We start from the raw sequence: 13606 nt of genomic DNA, 5'->3' as shown, positions 1-13606 counted from the left end.
TGCAGAATTAGACTAGTTTGCATAAAGAAGTGCAAAGGTTGCTTGGAATTAAACCAATAATTATTTCTATTAGATGCGCATGGATGGTTTTCTTCTTATTTAAAATTTTGGACCACGCTTGCACCACAAGTTTTGTTTTTGCAAATTTTTTGTAAAATTCTTTTCAAAAACCTTTTGCAAATTGTCAAAGGTACATGAATAAGATTGAAAGAAGCATTTTCAAGATTTGAATTTTTCTACCCCTGTTTCAAATGCTTTTCCTTTGACTTGAACAAAACTCCCCCTCAATGAAATTCTCCTCTTAGTGTTCAAGAGGGTTTTACAAATTTTTGAAGATACTTTCTTCCCCTTTTTGAACACAATAAGCTATCAATTTGAAAACTACATTTTTTTAAAATTCGGTGGTGGTGCAGTCCTTTTGCTTTAGGCTAATACTTTCTCCCCCTTTGGCATGAATCGCCAAAAACGGATACTTGTGAGTGAAATATAAGCCCTTTTACTTTCTCCCGATGGTAAACAATTAAATATGAGTGAAGATTAGACCAAAGTGGAGACCTATGCGGAATACCGGCAAATACCAATGGAGTTGAGTGGAAGCTCTTTCTTTGCCGAATACTCCATTTCCCTTTCAATTCTATAACTAAGCATAAGAATACACTTGAAAACACATTAGTCATAGACATTAAAAAGATATGATCAAAGGTATATAAATGAGCGATGTGTGCAAAGAATCAATCAAAATTCCTAGAATCAAGAATATTTAGCTCATTCCTAAGTTTGGTAAAGGTTTTCTCATCTAAAGGCTTGGTAAAGATATCGGCCAATTGATCTTTAATGTTTATATAGGCTATCTCGATATCCCCCCGTTGTTGGTGATCTCTCAAAAAGTGATACCGAATGGCTATGTGCTTAGTGCGGCTGTGCTCAACGGGTTTATCCGCCATGCGGATTGCACTCTCATTATCACATAGGAGAGGGACTTTGCTAAATTTGTAGCCATAGTCCCTAAGGGTTTGCCTCATCCAAAGCAATTGCGCGCAACAATGGCCTACGACAATGTACTCGGCTTCGGCGGTAGAAAGAGCTACTGAGTTTTGTTTCTTTGAAGCCCAAGACACCAGGGATCTCCACAGAAACTGACAAGTCCCTGATGTGCTCTTCCTATCAATTTTACACCCTGCCCAATCAGCATCGGAATATCCTAAAAAATCAAAAGAGGATCCCTTGGGGTACCAAAGACCAAACTTAGGTGTATGAACTAAATATCTCAAGATTCGCTTCACGGCCCTAAGGTGAACTTCCTTAGGATCGGCTTGGAACCTTGCACACATGCATACAGAAAGCATAATGTCCGGTCGAGATGCACATAAATAGAGTAAGGATCCTATCATCGACCAGTATACCTTTTGATCTATGGATTTACCTCCCGTGTCGAGGTTGAGATGCCCATTGGTTCCCATGGGTGTCTTGATGGGCTTGACATCCTTCATTCCAAACTTGGTGAGTATGTCTTGAGTGTACTTCGTTTGGCTAATGAAGGTGCCCTCTTGGAGTTGCTTGACTTGAAATCCTAGAAAATACTTCAACTCACCCATCATAGACATCTCGAATTTTTGTATCATGATCCTACTAAACTCTTCACAAATAGATTTGTTAGTAGACCCAAATATGATATCATCAACATAAATTTGGCATACAAACAAATCATTTTCAATTGTCTTAGTAAAGAGAGTAGGATTGGCCTTGCTGACTTCGAAACCATTAGTGATAAGAAAATATCTTAGGCATTCATACCATGCTCTTGGGGCTTGCTTGAGCCCATAAAGCGCCTTAGAGAGTTTGTAGACATGGTTAGGATACTCACTATCTTCAAAGCCGGGAGGTTGCTCAACATAGACCTCTTCCTTGATTGGTCCATTGAGGAAGGCACTCTTCACATCCATTTGATAGAGCTTAAAGCCATGGTAGGTAGCATAGGCAAGTAATATACGAATTGTCTCAAGCCTAGCTACGGGTGCATAGGTTTCACCAAAATCCAAACCTTCGACATGTGAATACCCTTTGGCCACAAGTCGTGCCTTGTTCCTTGTCACCACACCATGCTCATCTTGCTTGTTGTGGAAGACCCACTTGGTTCCTACAATATTTTGGTTAGGACGTGGAACCAAATGCCATACCTTATTCCTCGTGAAGTTGTTGAGCTCCTCTTGCATCGCCAGCACCCAATCCGAATCTTTAAGTGCATCCTCTACCCTGTGTGGCTCAATAGAGGAGACAAAAGAGTAATGTTCACAGAAATGAGCAACACGAGATCGAGTGGTTACCCCCTTATGAATATCGCCGAGGATGGTGTTCACGGGGTGATCTCGTTGGATTGCTTGGTGGACTCTTGGGTGTGGCGGCCTTTGATCTTGTTCATTTTCTTTGTCTTGATCATGGGCATCTCCCCCTTGATCAATGTCCTCCTCTTGAGGTTGCTCATCTTCTTGATCTTCATTTTCATCATCCTGAGCTTGATCCTCATCTTGAGTTGGTGGAGATGCTTGTGTGGAAGATGATGGTTGATCTTGTGCTTGTGGAGGCTCTTCGGATTCCTTAGGACACACATCCCCAATGGACATGTTCCTTAGCGCGACACATGGAGCCTCTTCATCATCTAGCTCATCAAGATCAACTTGCTCTACTTGAGAGCCGTTAGTCTCATCAAACACAATGTCACAAGAAACTTCAACAAGTCCAGTGGACTTGTTAAAGACTCTATATGCCCTTGTGTTTGAATCATAACCAAGTAAAAAGCCTTCTACAACCTTAGGAGCAAATTTAGATTTTCTACCTCTTTTAACAAGAATAAAGCATTTGCTACCAAAGACTCTAAAATATGAAACATTGGGATTTTTACCGATGAGGAGTTCATATGATGTCTTCTTGAGGATTCGGTGAAGATATAACCGGTTGATGGCGTAGCAGGCGGTGTTGACCGCCTCGGCCCAAAACCGATCGGAAGTCTTGTACTCATCAAGCATGGTTCTTGCCATGTCCAATAGAGTTCTATTCTTCCTCTCCACTACACCATTTTGCTGTGGCGTGTAGGGAGAAGAGAACTCATGCTTGATGCCCTCCTCCTCAAGAAAGCCTTCAATTTGAGAGTTCTTGAACTCCGTTCTGTTGTCGCTTCTTATTTTCTTGATCCTCAAGCTGAACTCATTTTGAGCCCGTCTCAAGAATCCTTTCAAAGTCTCTTGGGTTTGAGATTTATCCTGCAAAAAGAATACCCAAGTGAAGCGAGAATAATCATCCACAATAACTAGACAGTACTTACTCCCGCCGATGCTTATGTAAGCTATTGGGCCAAATAGGTCCATGTGGAGTAGCTCAAGTGGCCTGTCAGTCATCATGATGTTCTTGTGTGGATGATGAACACCAACTTGCTTCCCTGCTTGGCATGCGCTACAAATCCTGTCTTTCTCAAAATGTACATTGGTTAGTCCCAAAATGTGTTCTCCCTTTAGAAGCTTGTGAAGATTCTTCATTCCAACATGGGCTAGTCGGCGATGCCAGAGTCAAACCATGTTAGTCTTAGCAATTAAGCAAGTGTCGAGTTCAGCTCTATTGAAATCAGCTAAGTATAGTTGACCCTCTAACACTCCCTTAAAAGCTACCGAATCATCACTTCTTCTAAAGACAGTAACACCTACATCCGTAAAAAGACAATTGTAGCCCATTTTGCATAATTGAGAAACAAAAAGCAAATTGTAATCTAAAGAATCTACAAGAAAAATGTTGGAAATAGAATGGTCAGGAGATATAGCAATTTTACCCAATCCTTTGACCAAACCTTGATTTCCATCCCTGAATGTGATAGCTATTTGGGGATCTTGGTTTTTCTCATAGGAGGAGAACATCTTTTTCTCCCCAGTCATGTGGTTTGTGCACCCGCTGTCGATGATCCAACTTGAGCCCCCGGATGCATAAACCTACAAAACAAATTTAGGCTTTGTTCTTAGGTACCCAAATGGTCTTGGGTCCTTTGACATTAGAAACAAGCACCTTGGGTACCCAAGCACAAGTCTTTGACCCCTTGTGTTTGCCCCCAACATATTTGGCAACTACTTTGCCTGATTTGTTAGTAAGCACATATGAAGCATCAAAAGTCTTAAATGAAATGTTATGATCATTTGATGCAATAGAAGATTTCTTCTTAGGCATTTTAACATGGGTAGAACGCCTAGAGCTAGAAGCCTCATTCTTATAAATAAAATCATGGTGAGAAACAAAATGAGTCTTCTTAGCATGAATTCTCCTAATCTTGTCCTCAGGATAACCAGCAGGGTATAAAATGTAGCCCTCGTTATCCTGAGGCATGGGAGCTTTGCCCTTAACAAAATTAGACAATCTTTTAGGAGGGCATTAACCTTGACACTGTCTCCCTGTTGGAAGCCAATGCCATCCTTAATGCCAGGGCGTCTCCCACTATAAGGCATGCTACAAGCAAATTTAAATTTCTCATTTTCTAGTTCATGCTCGGCAATTTTAGCATCTAGTTTAGCTATATGATCATTTTGTTGTTTAATCATAGCAAGGTGATCATGAATAGCATCAATATTAATATCTCTACATCTAGTACAAACAGAAACATGCTCAACGGTAGATGTAGAGGGTTTGTAATCATTTAATTCAATAATCTTAGCATGTAAAATAGCATTCTCATCTCTAAGATTGGTAATAGCATCATTGCAAACATTTAAATCTTTAGCCTTAGCAATTAATTTTTCATTTTCAATCTTAAGGCTAGAAAGAGATTCATTTAACATGTCAATCTTAGCAATTAAACTAGCATTATCATTTCTAAGATTAACAATTGAATCATCACAAACATTTGATTTCTCAACCTTAGCAATTAATTTAGCATTTTCATTTCTAAGGCTAGAAATAGTGTCATGGCAAGTGCTAAGCTCACTAGTCAATTTTTCATTTTTCTCTACCTCCTGAGCATAAGCATTTTTAGTCTTAACATGCTTTTTGTTTTCCTTAATAAGGAAGTCCTCTTGGCGATCCAAGAGTTCATCCTTCTCATGAATAGCACTAATCAATTCATTCAACTTTTCTTTTTGTTGCATGTTAAGATTGGCAAAAAGAGTAAGCAAGTTATCCTCATCATCACTAGAATTATCCTCATCACTAGAAGTTGCATACTTAGTGGAGGATCTTGATTTTACCTTCTTCTTCTTGCCGTCCTTTGCCATGAGGCACTTGTGGCCGACGTTGAGGAAGAGAAGACCCTTGTTGACGGCGATGTTTGCGGCGTCCTCGTCGGAGGAGGAGTCGGTGGAGCTCACGTCGAAGTCCCACTCCCGGCAAACATGGGCATCGCCGCCCTTCTTCTTGTAATATCTCTTCTTCTCCTTCTTCTTCTCCCTCTTGTCGTTATCCCTGTCACTATCACTAGATTAAGGACATTTAGCGACAAAATGACCGAGCTTACCACACTTGTAGCATACTTTCTTGGAGCGGGGCTTGTAGTCTTTCCCCCTCCTTTGTTTGAGGATTTGGCGGAAGCTCTTGATGATGAGCGCCATCTCCTCGTTATCGAGCTTGGAGGCGTCGATGGGGACCCTACTTGATGTAGAGTCTTCTTTCTTCTCCTCCGTCGCCTTGAATGCGACGGGTTGTGCCTCGGGTACAGAGGAGGCGCCTTGCTCGATGATCTTCTTGGAGCCTTTGATCATCAATTCAAAGCTCACAAATTTTCCTATCACTTCCTCGGGAGATATTAGTTTATATCTTGGATCACCACGAATTAATTGAACTTGAGTAGGGTTAAGAAAAACAAGTGATCTAAGTATAACCTTGACCATTTCATGGTCATCCCATTTAGTGCTCCCGAGGTTGCGCACTTGATTTACCAAGGTCTTTAGCCGGTTGTACATGGCTTGCAGGTCTTCTCCTTGGTTGAGCATAAAACGATCGAGCTCCCCCTCGATCGTCTCCCTCTTGGTGATCTTGGTCACCTCATCTCCCTCTTGCGCGGTCTTAAGAACGTCCCAAATTTCCTTGGCGCTCTTCAACCCTTGCACCTTGTTATACTCCTCTCGACTTAGAGAGGCGAGGAGTATAGTGGTAGCTTGGGAGTTGAAGTGCCGGATTTGGGCAACTTCGTCCGAATCATAGTCTTCATCCCCCGGCGATGGTACCTGTACTCCAATCTCAACAACATCCCAAATGCTAGTGTGGAATGAGGTTAGATGGTGCCTCATTTTGTCACTCCACATATTATAATCTTCACCATCAAACATGGTTGGTTTGCCTAATGGGACGGAAAGTAAAGGAGTACGTTTGGAAATGCGAGGATAGCGTAGGGGGATCTTACTAAACTTCTTGCGCTCATGGCGCTTAGAAGTTATGGACGACACGTCGGAGCCGGAGGTGGATGGTGATGAAGAATCGGTCTCGTAGTAGACCACCTTCTTCATTTTCTTTTTCTTGTCGCCACTCCGATGCGACTTGTGAGGAGGTGATTCCTCCTTCTTCTTGTTGCACGACTCTCCCGATGGAGCCTTCCCGTGGCTTGTAGCGGGCTTCTCGCTGGTCACCATCTCCTTCTTGGCGTGTTCTCCCGACATTACTTCGAGCGGTTAGGCTCTAATGAAGCACCAAGCTCCGATACCAATTGAAAGTTGCCTAGAGGGGGTGAATAGGTGGAATCTGAAATTTATAAACTTTAAGCACAACTACAAGCCGGGGTTAGCGTTAGAAATATAATCGAGTCCGAAAGAGAGGGCGAAAACAAATCACAAGCAAATAAGAACGGATGACACGGTGATTTGTTTTACCGAGATTCGGTTCTTGCAAACCTACTCCCCATTGAGGTGGTCACAAAGACCGAGTCTCTTTCAACCCTTTCCCTCTCTCAAACGGTCACTTAGACCGAGTGAGCTTTCTCCTTATCTCACGGGTCACTTAGACCCCGCAAGGACCACCACACACTTGGTATCTCTTGCCTTGGTTACAAAACACTTGAGAACAAGAAATGAGGAAGGAAGAAAGCGATCCAAGCGCAAGAACTCAAAAGAACACAAATATCACTATCTCACTAGTCACTATTTGATTGGAATGATCTTTGGACTTGGGAGAGGATTTGATCTCTTTGTTTGTGTCTTGGAGTGAAGTCTGGAGCTCTTGTATTGAATGCAATGGCTGAAAAACTTGGATGCCTTGAAGTGTGGTGGTTGGGGATGGCTGCTGTCGTATAGCGCACCGGACAGTCCGGTGCGCCACCAGACACTGTCCGGTGCGCCAGCCACGTCACCCAACCGTTAGGGTTCGACCGTTGGAGCTCTGACAAGTGGGGCCACCGGACAGTCCGGTGGTGCACCGGACAGTCACTGTTCACAGTTCGGTGCGCCTTCTGACGCCTGCTCTGACTTCTGCGCGCGCAGGCACGCACTGTAGCGTTTCACTGTTCCTTTGCAGACAACCGTTGGCGCAAGTAGCCGTTGCCTCCGCTGGCACACCGGACAGTCCGGTGCTACACTGGACAGTCCGGTGAATTATAGCGGAGTGGCTCCCCAAATTTCTGAAGCTGGCAAGTTCAGAGTGGATCCACCCTAGTGCACCGGACACTGTCCGGTGCGCCAGACCAGGGCAGCCTTCAGTTGTCTTTTGCTCTTTTTATTTGAACCCTTTCTTAGACTTCTTACTGGTTTGTGTGAACCTTTGGCACCTGTAGAACATATATTATAGAGCAAACTAGTTAGTCCAATAATTTGTGTTGGGCAATTCAACCACCAAAATTCATATAGGAAAAAGTTTGACCCTATTTCCCTTTCACCATCCAAAATCAACATAAACACATAATCGGTTGAGTCGTTGTAATAGTAGCAATCCGTCACTTTCTAGATCCTGAGCCCTATAAAAAACTTATCTTCCTCCACACGTAATCGTAATGATACTTAGATTCTCCCCACAGCCAGATTTTCAGAAAAGCTGGTCAGAAAAAAGTTGAACCAAACAGGCCCTTAGCTATATGTGACCTTAGCTTGTACCCTAGCCACTAGCTAGAAAAGCGTAGAACATATATGAATACGCCTTCGAGATTCGGAGGAGGCGCCATGTGGGTAGCGGTTGGATGATCAGAGTAGATGGAGACGATGGCGATGACATTCCCTTCATTAGTTGTGTAGAGTAAAATACACCATCGGTCTTCGAACTTGACATGCTATGTCACTTGGTCTATAAACTCAGAAAACCAGATAAACGGGTGCTGGAGCTTGGTGGCCCAACTAAAATCGTCCAAAACCATATTTGCTTAAACCAGATGTCAACGTGGTATGCTACACTGGAGTAGGGCTGGATATCGAGTCGAGCCGAGCTCGTTAAGCTAACGAGCCACAAAGTCAGCTCAGCTCGGCTTGGCTTGTTTACGAGCTTGAGCTGGCTTGTTTAGCTCGCGAGCCAGAGCAGAGCAGACAAAAATTATGTGTATAATATTCAATTCCAAGTTAATTTCAAACTAATTTAACAATAGAAAATAGTAATTATACTCATAATTTCACAGACTACGTTAATCTAAAACTAGATTAACACAACTTATCAATTCATAATTCACACATATGTTCATCAGTTTAAACCATAATTATATTCACATAGACCAATTTAACACATAAACATAGTTCATCAATCATTAGTTTAACTTATAGACCATAGACACCACACATACATATAACATGTTCATTAATTATTACGTAAATGATATACATATAGTTTTGATTTGCTGCAATGTGGTAACTCGTTTAGCTCGCAAGCTGGCTCATTAACAAACTGAGCTGGCTCGTTAACGAACCGAGCTAGGATGTCAGCTCAGCTCATGAAATAATTTAAACGAGCTGATCCGAGTTGAGCCAAGCTGACCAATAATCGAGCGAGCCGATGAGCCACGAGCATAAGGAGTTACTTGGATGCCCGAACTTGACATATTGTGTCAATTAGGTTCCCGAACTTACCATAATGTGTTACTTGGGTTACCAAACTTTTATAACGTGGCACACCACGTAGACAACTGATTTGAGTAAACCCTGTTTAGCAATTAACTTAAGTTGCACAAACACGACCACGACCATCAGATAATAAAATTAAGCTAAGATTAGCAACCACGACCACGACATTATTACATATCATTATTACATATTTACATGTGAAGCGTGACAAAGGACGTGGATAATAGCTGAAACGACGAGCTGGAACTTTTTTTAAATGTATTAGAAAAGCACTGTAAAAGGACCCCATATATGACCGAGCAAAAAAGCTCAGCAAGAAAAAGAAAAAAAAACACCACCTATTGAACTACCTAAGAAGAAACACTAAAGCTCCCAACTCACAACAGTAAAACATAAATTTTCCGACGGTTAAATCCGTTGGAAATAAGACCTGAAGCCGTGTGACTTGATGTTTCACTAATGAAGATGCTGAAACGAAACAAGAGGATGATGACAAGGTTCACAAGAAGGCAAGCACATATTCAATATAATTCCCTCAATAGCCTCAAAAGACCTTTCCAGATGAAGAAAGAACGCATTCGAGTCTTTATCCTCCCGCTAGGTTTTCCTTCCTCGTTGGGATTGGGATTCGGATTTGGGATGCGTATACACACACTCGCCATCATCGTGTTAGCTTTTGTGCCGGTCTGTCTTTAATTCTCTTCGCAAACACACACTTATCTTTTTTTTAAACAAGCGTGTATGATGGTGTGTGTCTGATGACTGACGATGTACGAGGGAACTTCTACCGGCAAGTGTGTCACGTGCTCTCCAATGATAAGAACATACAAATCGTGGCATATATCGAAGTCTGCATAATACTGATGCTTCTAATGGAGTAGTGAAACAGCTAAATTAAAATAACAAAATTTATATATGGCCAGAATCACAAATGAATTATAAAATATTTTATTATAACAATGTAAGACACATTTTATATATAAATTATCATGATATTATATGTTTCCGTTATAACGCACGGACACTCAGCTAGTAAACACTAAAGCTTCCAACTCACAACAGTAAAAGCATAAAATTTCCGACGGCCAAAGCCGTTGAAAATAAGACCTGAACCGTCGGAGTAATCATATGTTCTCAGTTTCCTGTTGTGACTTGATCTTTCACTAATGAAGATGCTGAAACGAAACAATAAGACGATGATAAGGTTCACAAGAAGGCAAGCACATATTCAATATAATTCTCAATTTCTCATACATAGCTACAAAAGACCTTTCCAGATGAAGAAAGAACACATTCGAGTTTTTATCCTCCCGCTAGGGTTTTCCTTCCTTGTTGGGATTGGGATTCGGGATGCGTATACACGACCTCGATCGAGCTAGCTGGACCCATGTATATATAGTATCAAATCCCGCGCAGCAACAGCATGCAGCTCTCGGGTAGACAGGGCCAGGGGGCTTCCTATTCCATTGTTCTTCGTTAAGATCCACCAACACACCCCACCATTTGGCGGTTAAATCGAGCTGATCCATAATTAACAATGGCGGCCCTGACGCAAAGCGCCATTGACGTGGTGCTGGGCCAGCTGTCGAAGGTGGTCAAGGACGAGGTGCAGCTGATCGGCGGCGTGCACAGAGATATGAAGTTCATCAAGGACGAGATGGACAGCATGAACGGCTTCCTGACGCACCTGAACAAGATGGAGAGCGAGCACGACGACCAGGTGCGCGCCTGGATGAAGCAGGTGCGAGAGACCGCCTACGTCGCCGAGGACTGCGTGGAGCGCTACGTGCGCGACATGGAACGCTTGGGCGTCAGCCAGGGCGGGTGCGCGGCCTACGCGGCCATGGCGCTCCTCGCCCTCAGTAAACCCAAGACGTTCTGGGAGCTCCACCAGCTCGGCAAGCAGATCACCGAGCTCCGGACCCGCGTGCACGAGGTCGGCGAGAGGCGGGTGCGCTACGACGTCAAAGTCCCGGACAAGCGTAACCGCAGGCTGGTGCGGAACGAGGCGGCGTCTGGCCAGGACGAGGAGAGGAGGGAGTGCTTCGTGCGCAGTCTGGAAGAGGAGCTGCAGCAGGAAGACAAGAAGAGGGCGAGGGACCAGGGCCCCGACCCGCTTGGTCGTCCATCACTTGTTCTCCGCGCGCACGCCAAGATGGGTGGCCTGCTTGCTCTGCCACTGCGACTCGGCGGCGGCGGTGGCGACACCATTGCCCAGCTTCCTGGTCTCGTATCATCTGAATCTGCCAGAGTACGTCGCATTCTCAAGAGATGCTGTCCTCCTCGTCCGGACCACCCCAGACCCACCCTCACCGATGCTGAAGCAGAGAAGTTCAGATGCACCAAGAAGATGTTTGTGTGTGCTCTGTACGTGTACCCTTACCTGACCAACGCAGAGCTGAAGCAGCTCAAGGTGGGAGTGGAGGCACCCGGAGTAGAAGCACAGGAGGCCAGGAACCAGGTGATGGTCTTCTGCTACAGTATGCTGTCCACACAGCAGAAGAGCTGCCTGCAGTACCTGACCGCGTTCAAGCACGAGACGGAGATCAGCAGAACGAGCATGGTGAGGCGATGGGTCGCCGAAGGGCTTGTGGGCAAAGAGCCAGGAGAGGGGTCCACGGCCACTCTACAAGAAGCAGGCGAGCGCTGCTTCCGCGAGCTTCGGCTCCGAGGCTTCATTCGCCCCGCTCGCTGGGGCGATAACGGCACCGTCAAGAGCTGTGTCATGGATGGCCCAGTCCAAGACTTCGTCGACGGCATCACCAGGAGCGAGAACTTCCTTTCCGACCTGCCGGCACACCTGCAGCGCCAGCTCGAGATCCGAAGCATAGTTCGATACGGTCGTCCCTCCATGTCGGCGCCGGCGGCGGCGCCGGCGCCGTTGAGGAGCGTGCTGCTCAGCTCCTGCTGTGGCGGTGGCGTCACCAGGACCAGCAGGTACGACGATGAGCAGGATTACGCGGCGTCGACCGCCACCCTCCTCAAGCATCGCATGGACGCGCTGGTGGATTTCGTCAAAGAACTCCCTAAGCTATACCGGCTGAATGTGCTGGACCTGGGAGGCTGCAAGGGCCTCAGGCGCCGCCACCTCGTGGCCTTCACCGAGCTGGAATGCCTCAGGTACCTGAGCCTTCGGGACACAGACGTCCCCGGACTGGTTCCCGACCGCCATATGAACAGGTTCGAGCAGCTGGAGACCCTGGACATCCGGGGAACACGCATACCGCCTCGCGACACCAAGAGGATCTACCTGCCCAAGCTCAAGCACCTGCTCGCCGGCCGCTTCACCATGGCCTCGGCCGAGAAGGAGATGCTCGTCACCGTGGACGTGCCCGACAGGATCGGTTCCATGAGGGGCATGGAGACACTATCCCGCGTCCGGGTGTCCGTGGACGGAGCCGAGCTGGAAAGAGTCGCCAAGCTGCGGCAGCTGCGGAAGCTCGGCGTGGTCGTCCATGCCAACACTGCCACTGCTGCAGTTTTGGGTCGAGTGCTGTACATGCTAGCTGGAAGCCTGCGCTCCCTGTCGGTTTGGGTCGTCGACGCCAACGCCGACGCCGTCGCCCGCACTCGCACTCGCACTCGCATCGCCGCCACCAGCACCCAGCAAGGATCGGGCGGCGAAGGCATCCTCCACATTTCCTCCTTGCACGAGATCGCCCGCAGCTTGGCCCTCGAGAACCTGCACATCAAGGGAAAGGTGAGCCTCCCTTCGTGGATCGGAACGGCTCCGAAGCTCACCAACGTCACCCTAAGCGACACCGAGATGGACGGAGGAGATGCTCTGAGGAGGCTCGCCACCGTCGTGAACCTGTGCTGCCTCAAGCTCAGCCGCAACGCGTTCACCGAGCAGGCGCTCCACTTCAAGGACGTCCAGTTCCAAGCTCTCAGGTTCCTCGTCGTCGAGGGCGACGCCTTCACCAGACTCGCCTTCTCCGCCGGCGATGCAGCTCCGAAGCTCGAGAGGATTGTCTGGTCCATAGGAGGAACACGAGCGGCGCAGAAGAACGAGGAGCTCATCGTCGGAATCCAACACCTTCCCAGCCTGAAGAGGATTGAGCTGAGGGCCAGCTTCAGGGAGCACAATCTTTTGGAATGGATGCGGCAGCAGCGGCAAACAACCACTTCATCGGCAGCGAAGTATCGCATCTACTACGTATCCTCCTCAACCGATAGACGAAATCAAACAATCGCTGAGGTCCCAAAAGCTGCTACTGATACTACCTTGACACTTCCGGCTGCTGTTATCCATCAACTAACTTAACCAACAGTAAAACCTACGTATATATGACCAACCTATGTGTATATGTATATATGTGTATATATATATATATGTATATTGTATTTATGCGTGTGCGTATGTATGTATGTATGTGTCCTTCTGTGCAGTGTCCATCGTGCTTCGTGTCAAATTGGTTCGGACTAGAAAAGCCTAAAATTTTTTGGGTCGTGTCGTGCCAGCCCGAAATGCAAAAACAGTGACCCAGCTCGTCCCTAAACCATGTCGTGCCTTCATTGGGCCGTGCTTGCCTAAGCCCGGTCTGTATATTTGACTACATAAAATTAAAATATTATAACCATATAAAGTCCATAGCTTACTAAATTAAAGATAT

General features: G+C 45.9%; 1 protein-coding gene across 1 annotated transcript; it reads left to right on the top strand.

Annotated features, from left to right (window-relative positions):
- The first annotated feature begins 10415 nt into the window (after positions 1–10415).
- On the top strand, positions 10416–13341 carry LOC103635016 (disease resistance protein PIK6-NP). The gene has a single exon (XM_008657584.2). It carries the CDS (start codon positions 10531–10533, stop codon positions 13255–13257), a length of 2727 nt encoding a protein of 908 aa, XP_008655806.1. The 5' UTR covers positions 10416–10530; the 3' UTR covers positions 13258–13341.
- Positions 13342–13606: the final 265 nt, after the last annotated feature.

This window comes from Zea mays, chromosome 8, assembly GCF_902167145.1.
Source record: "Zea mays cultivar B73 chromosome 8, Zm-B73-REFERENCE-NAM-5.0, whole genome shotgun sequence".
Classification (NCBI taxonomy): domain Eukaryota; kingdom Viridiplantae; phylum Streptophyta; class Magnoliopsida; order Poales; family Poaceae; genus Zea; species Zea mays.
The sequence above is the reverse complement of the archived record's forward strand: the minus strand, read 5'-3'. Positions and strand labels throughout refer to the sequence as shown.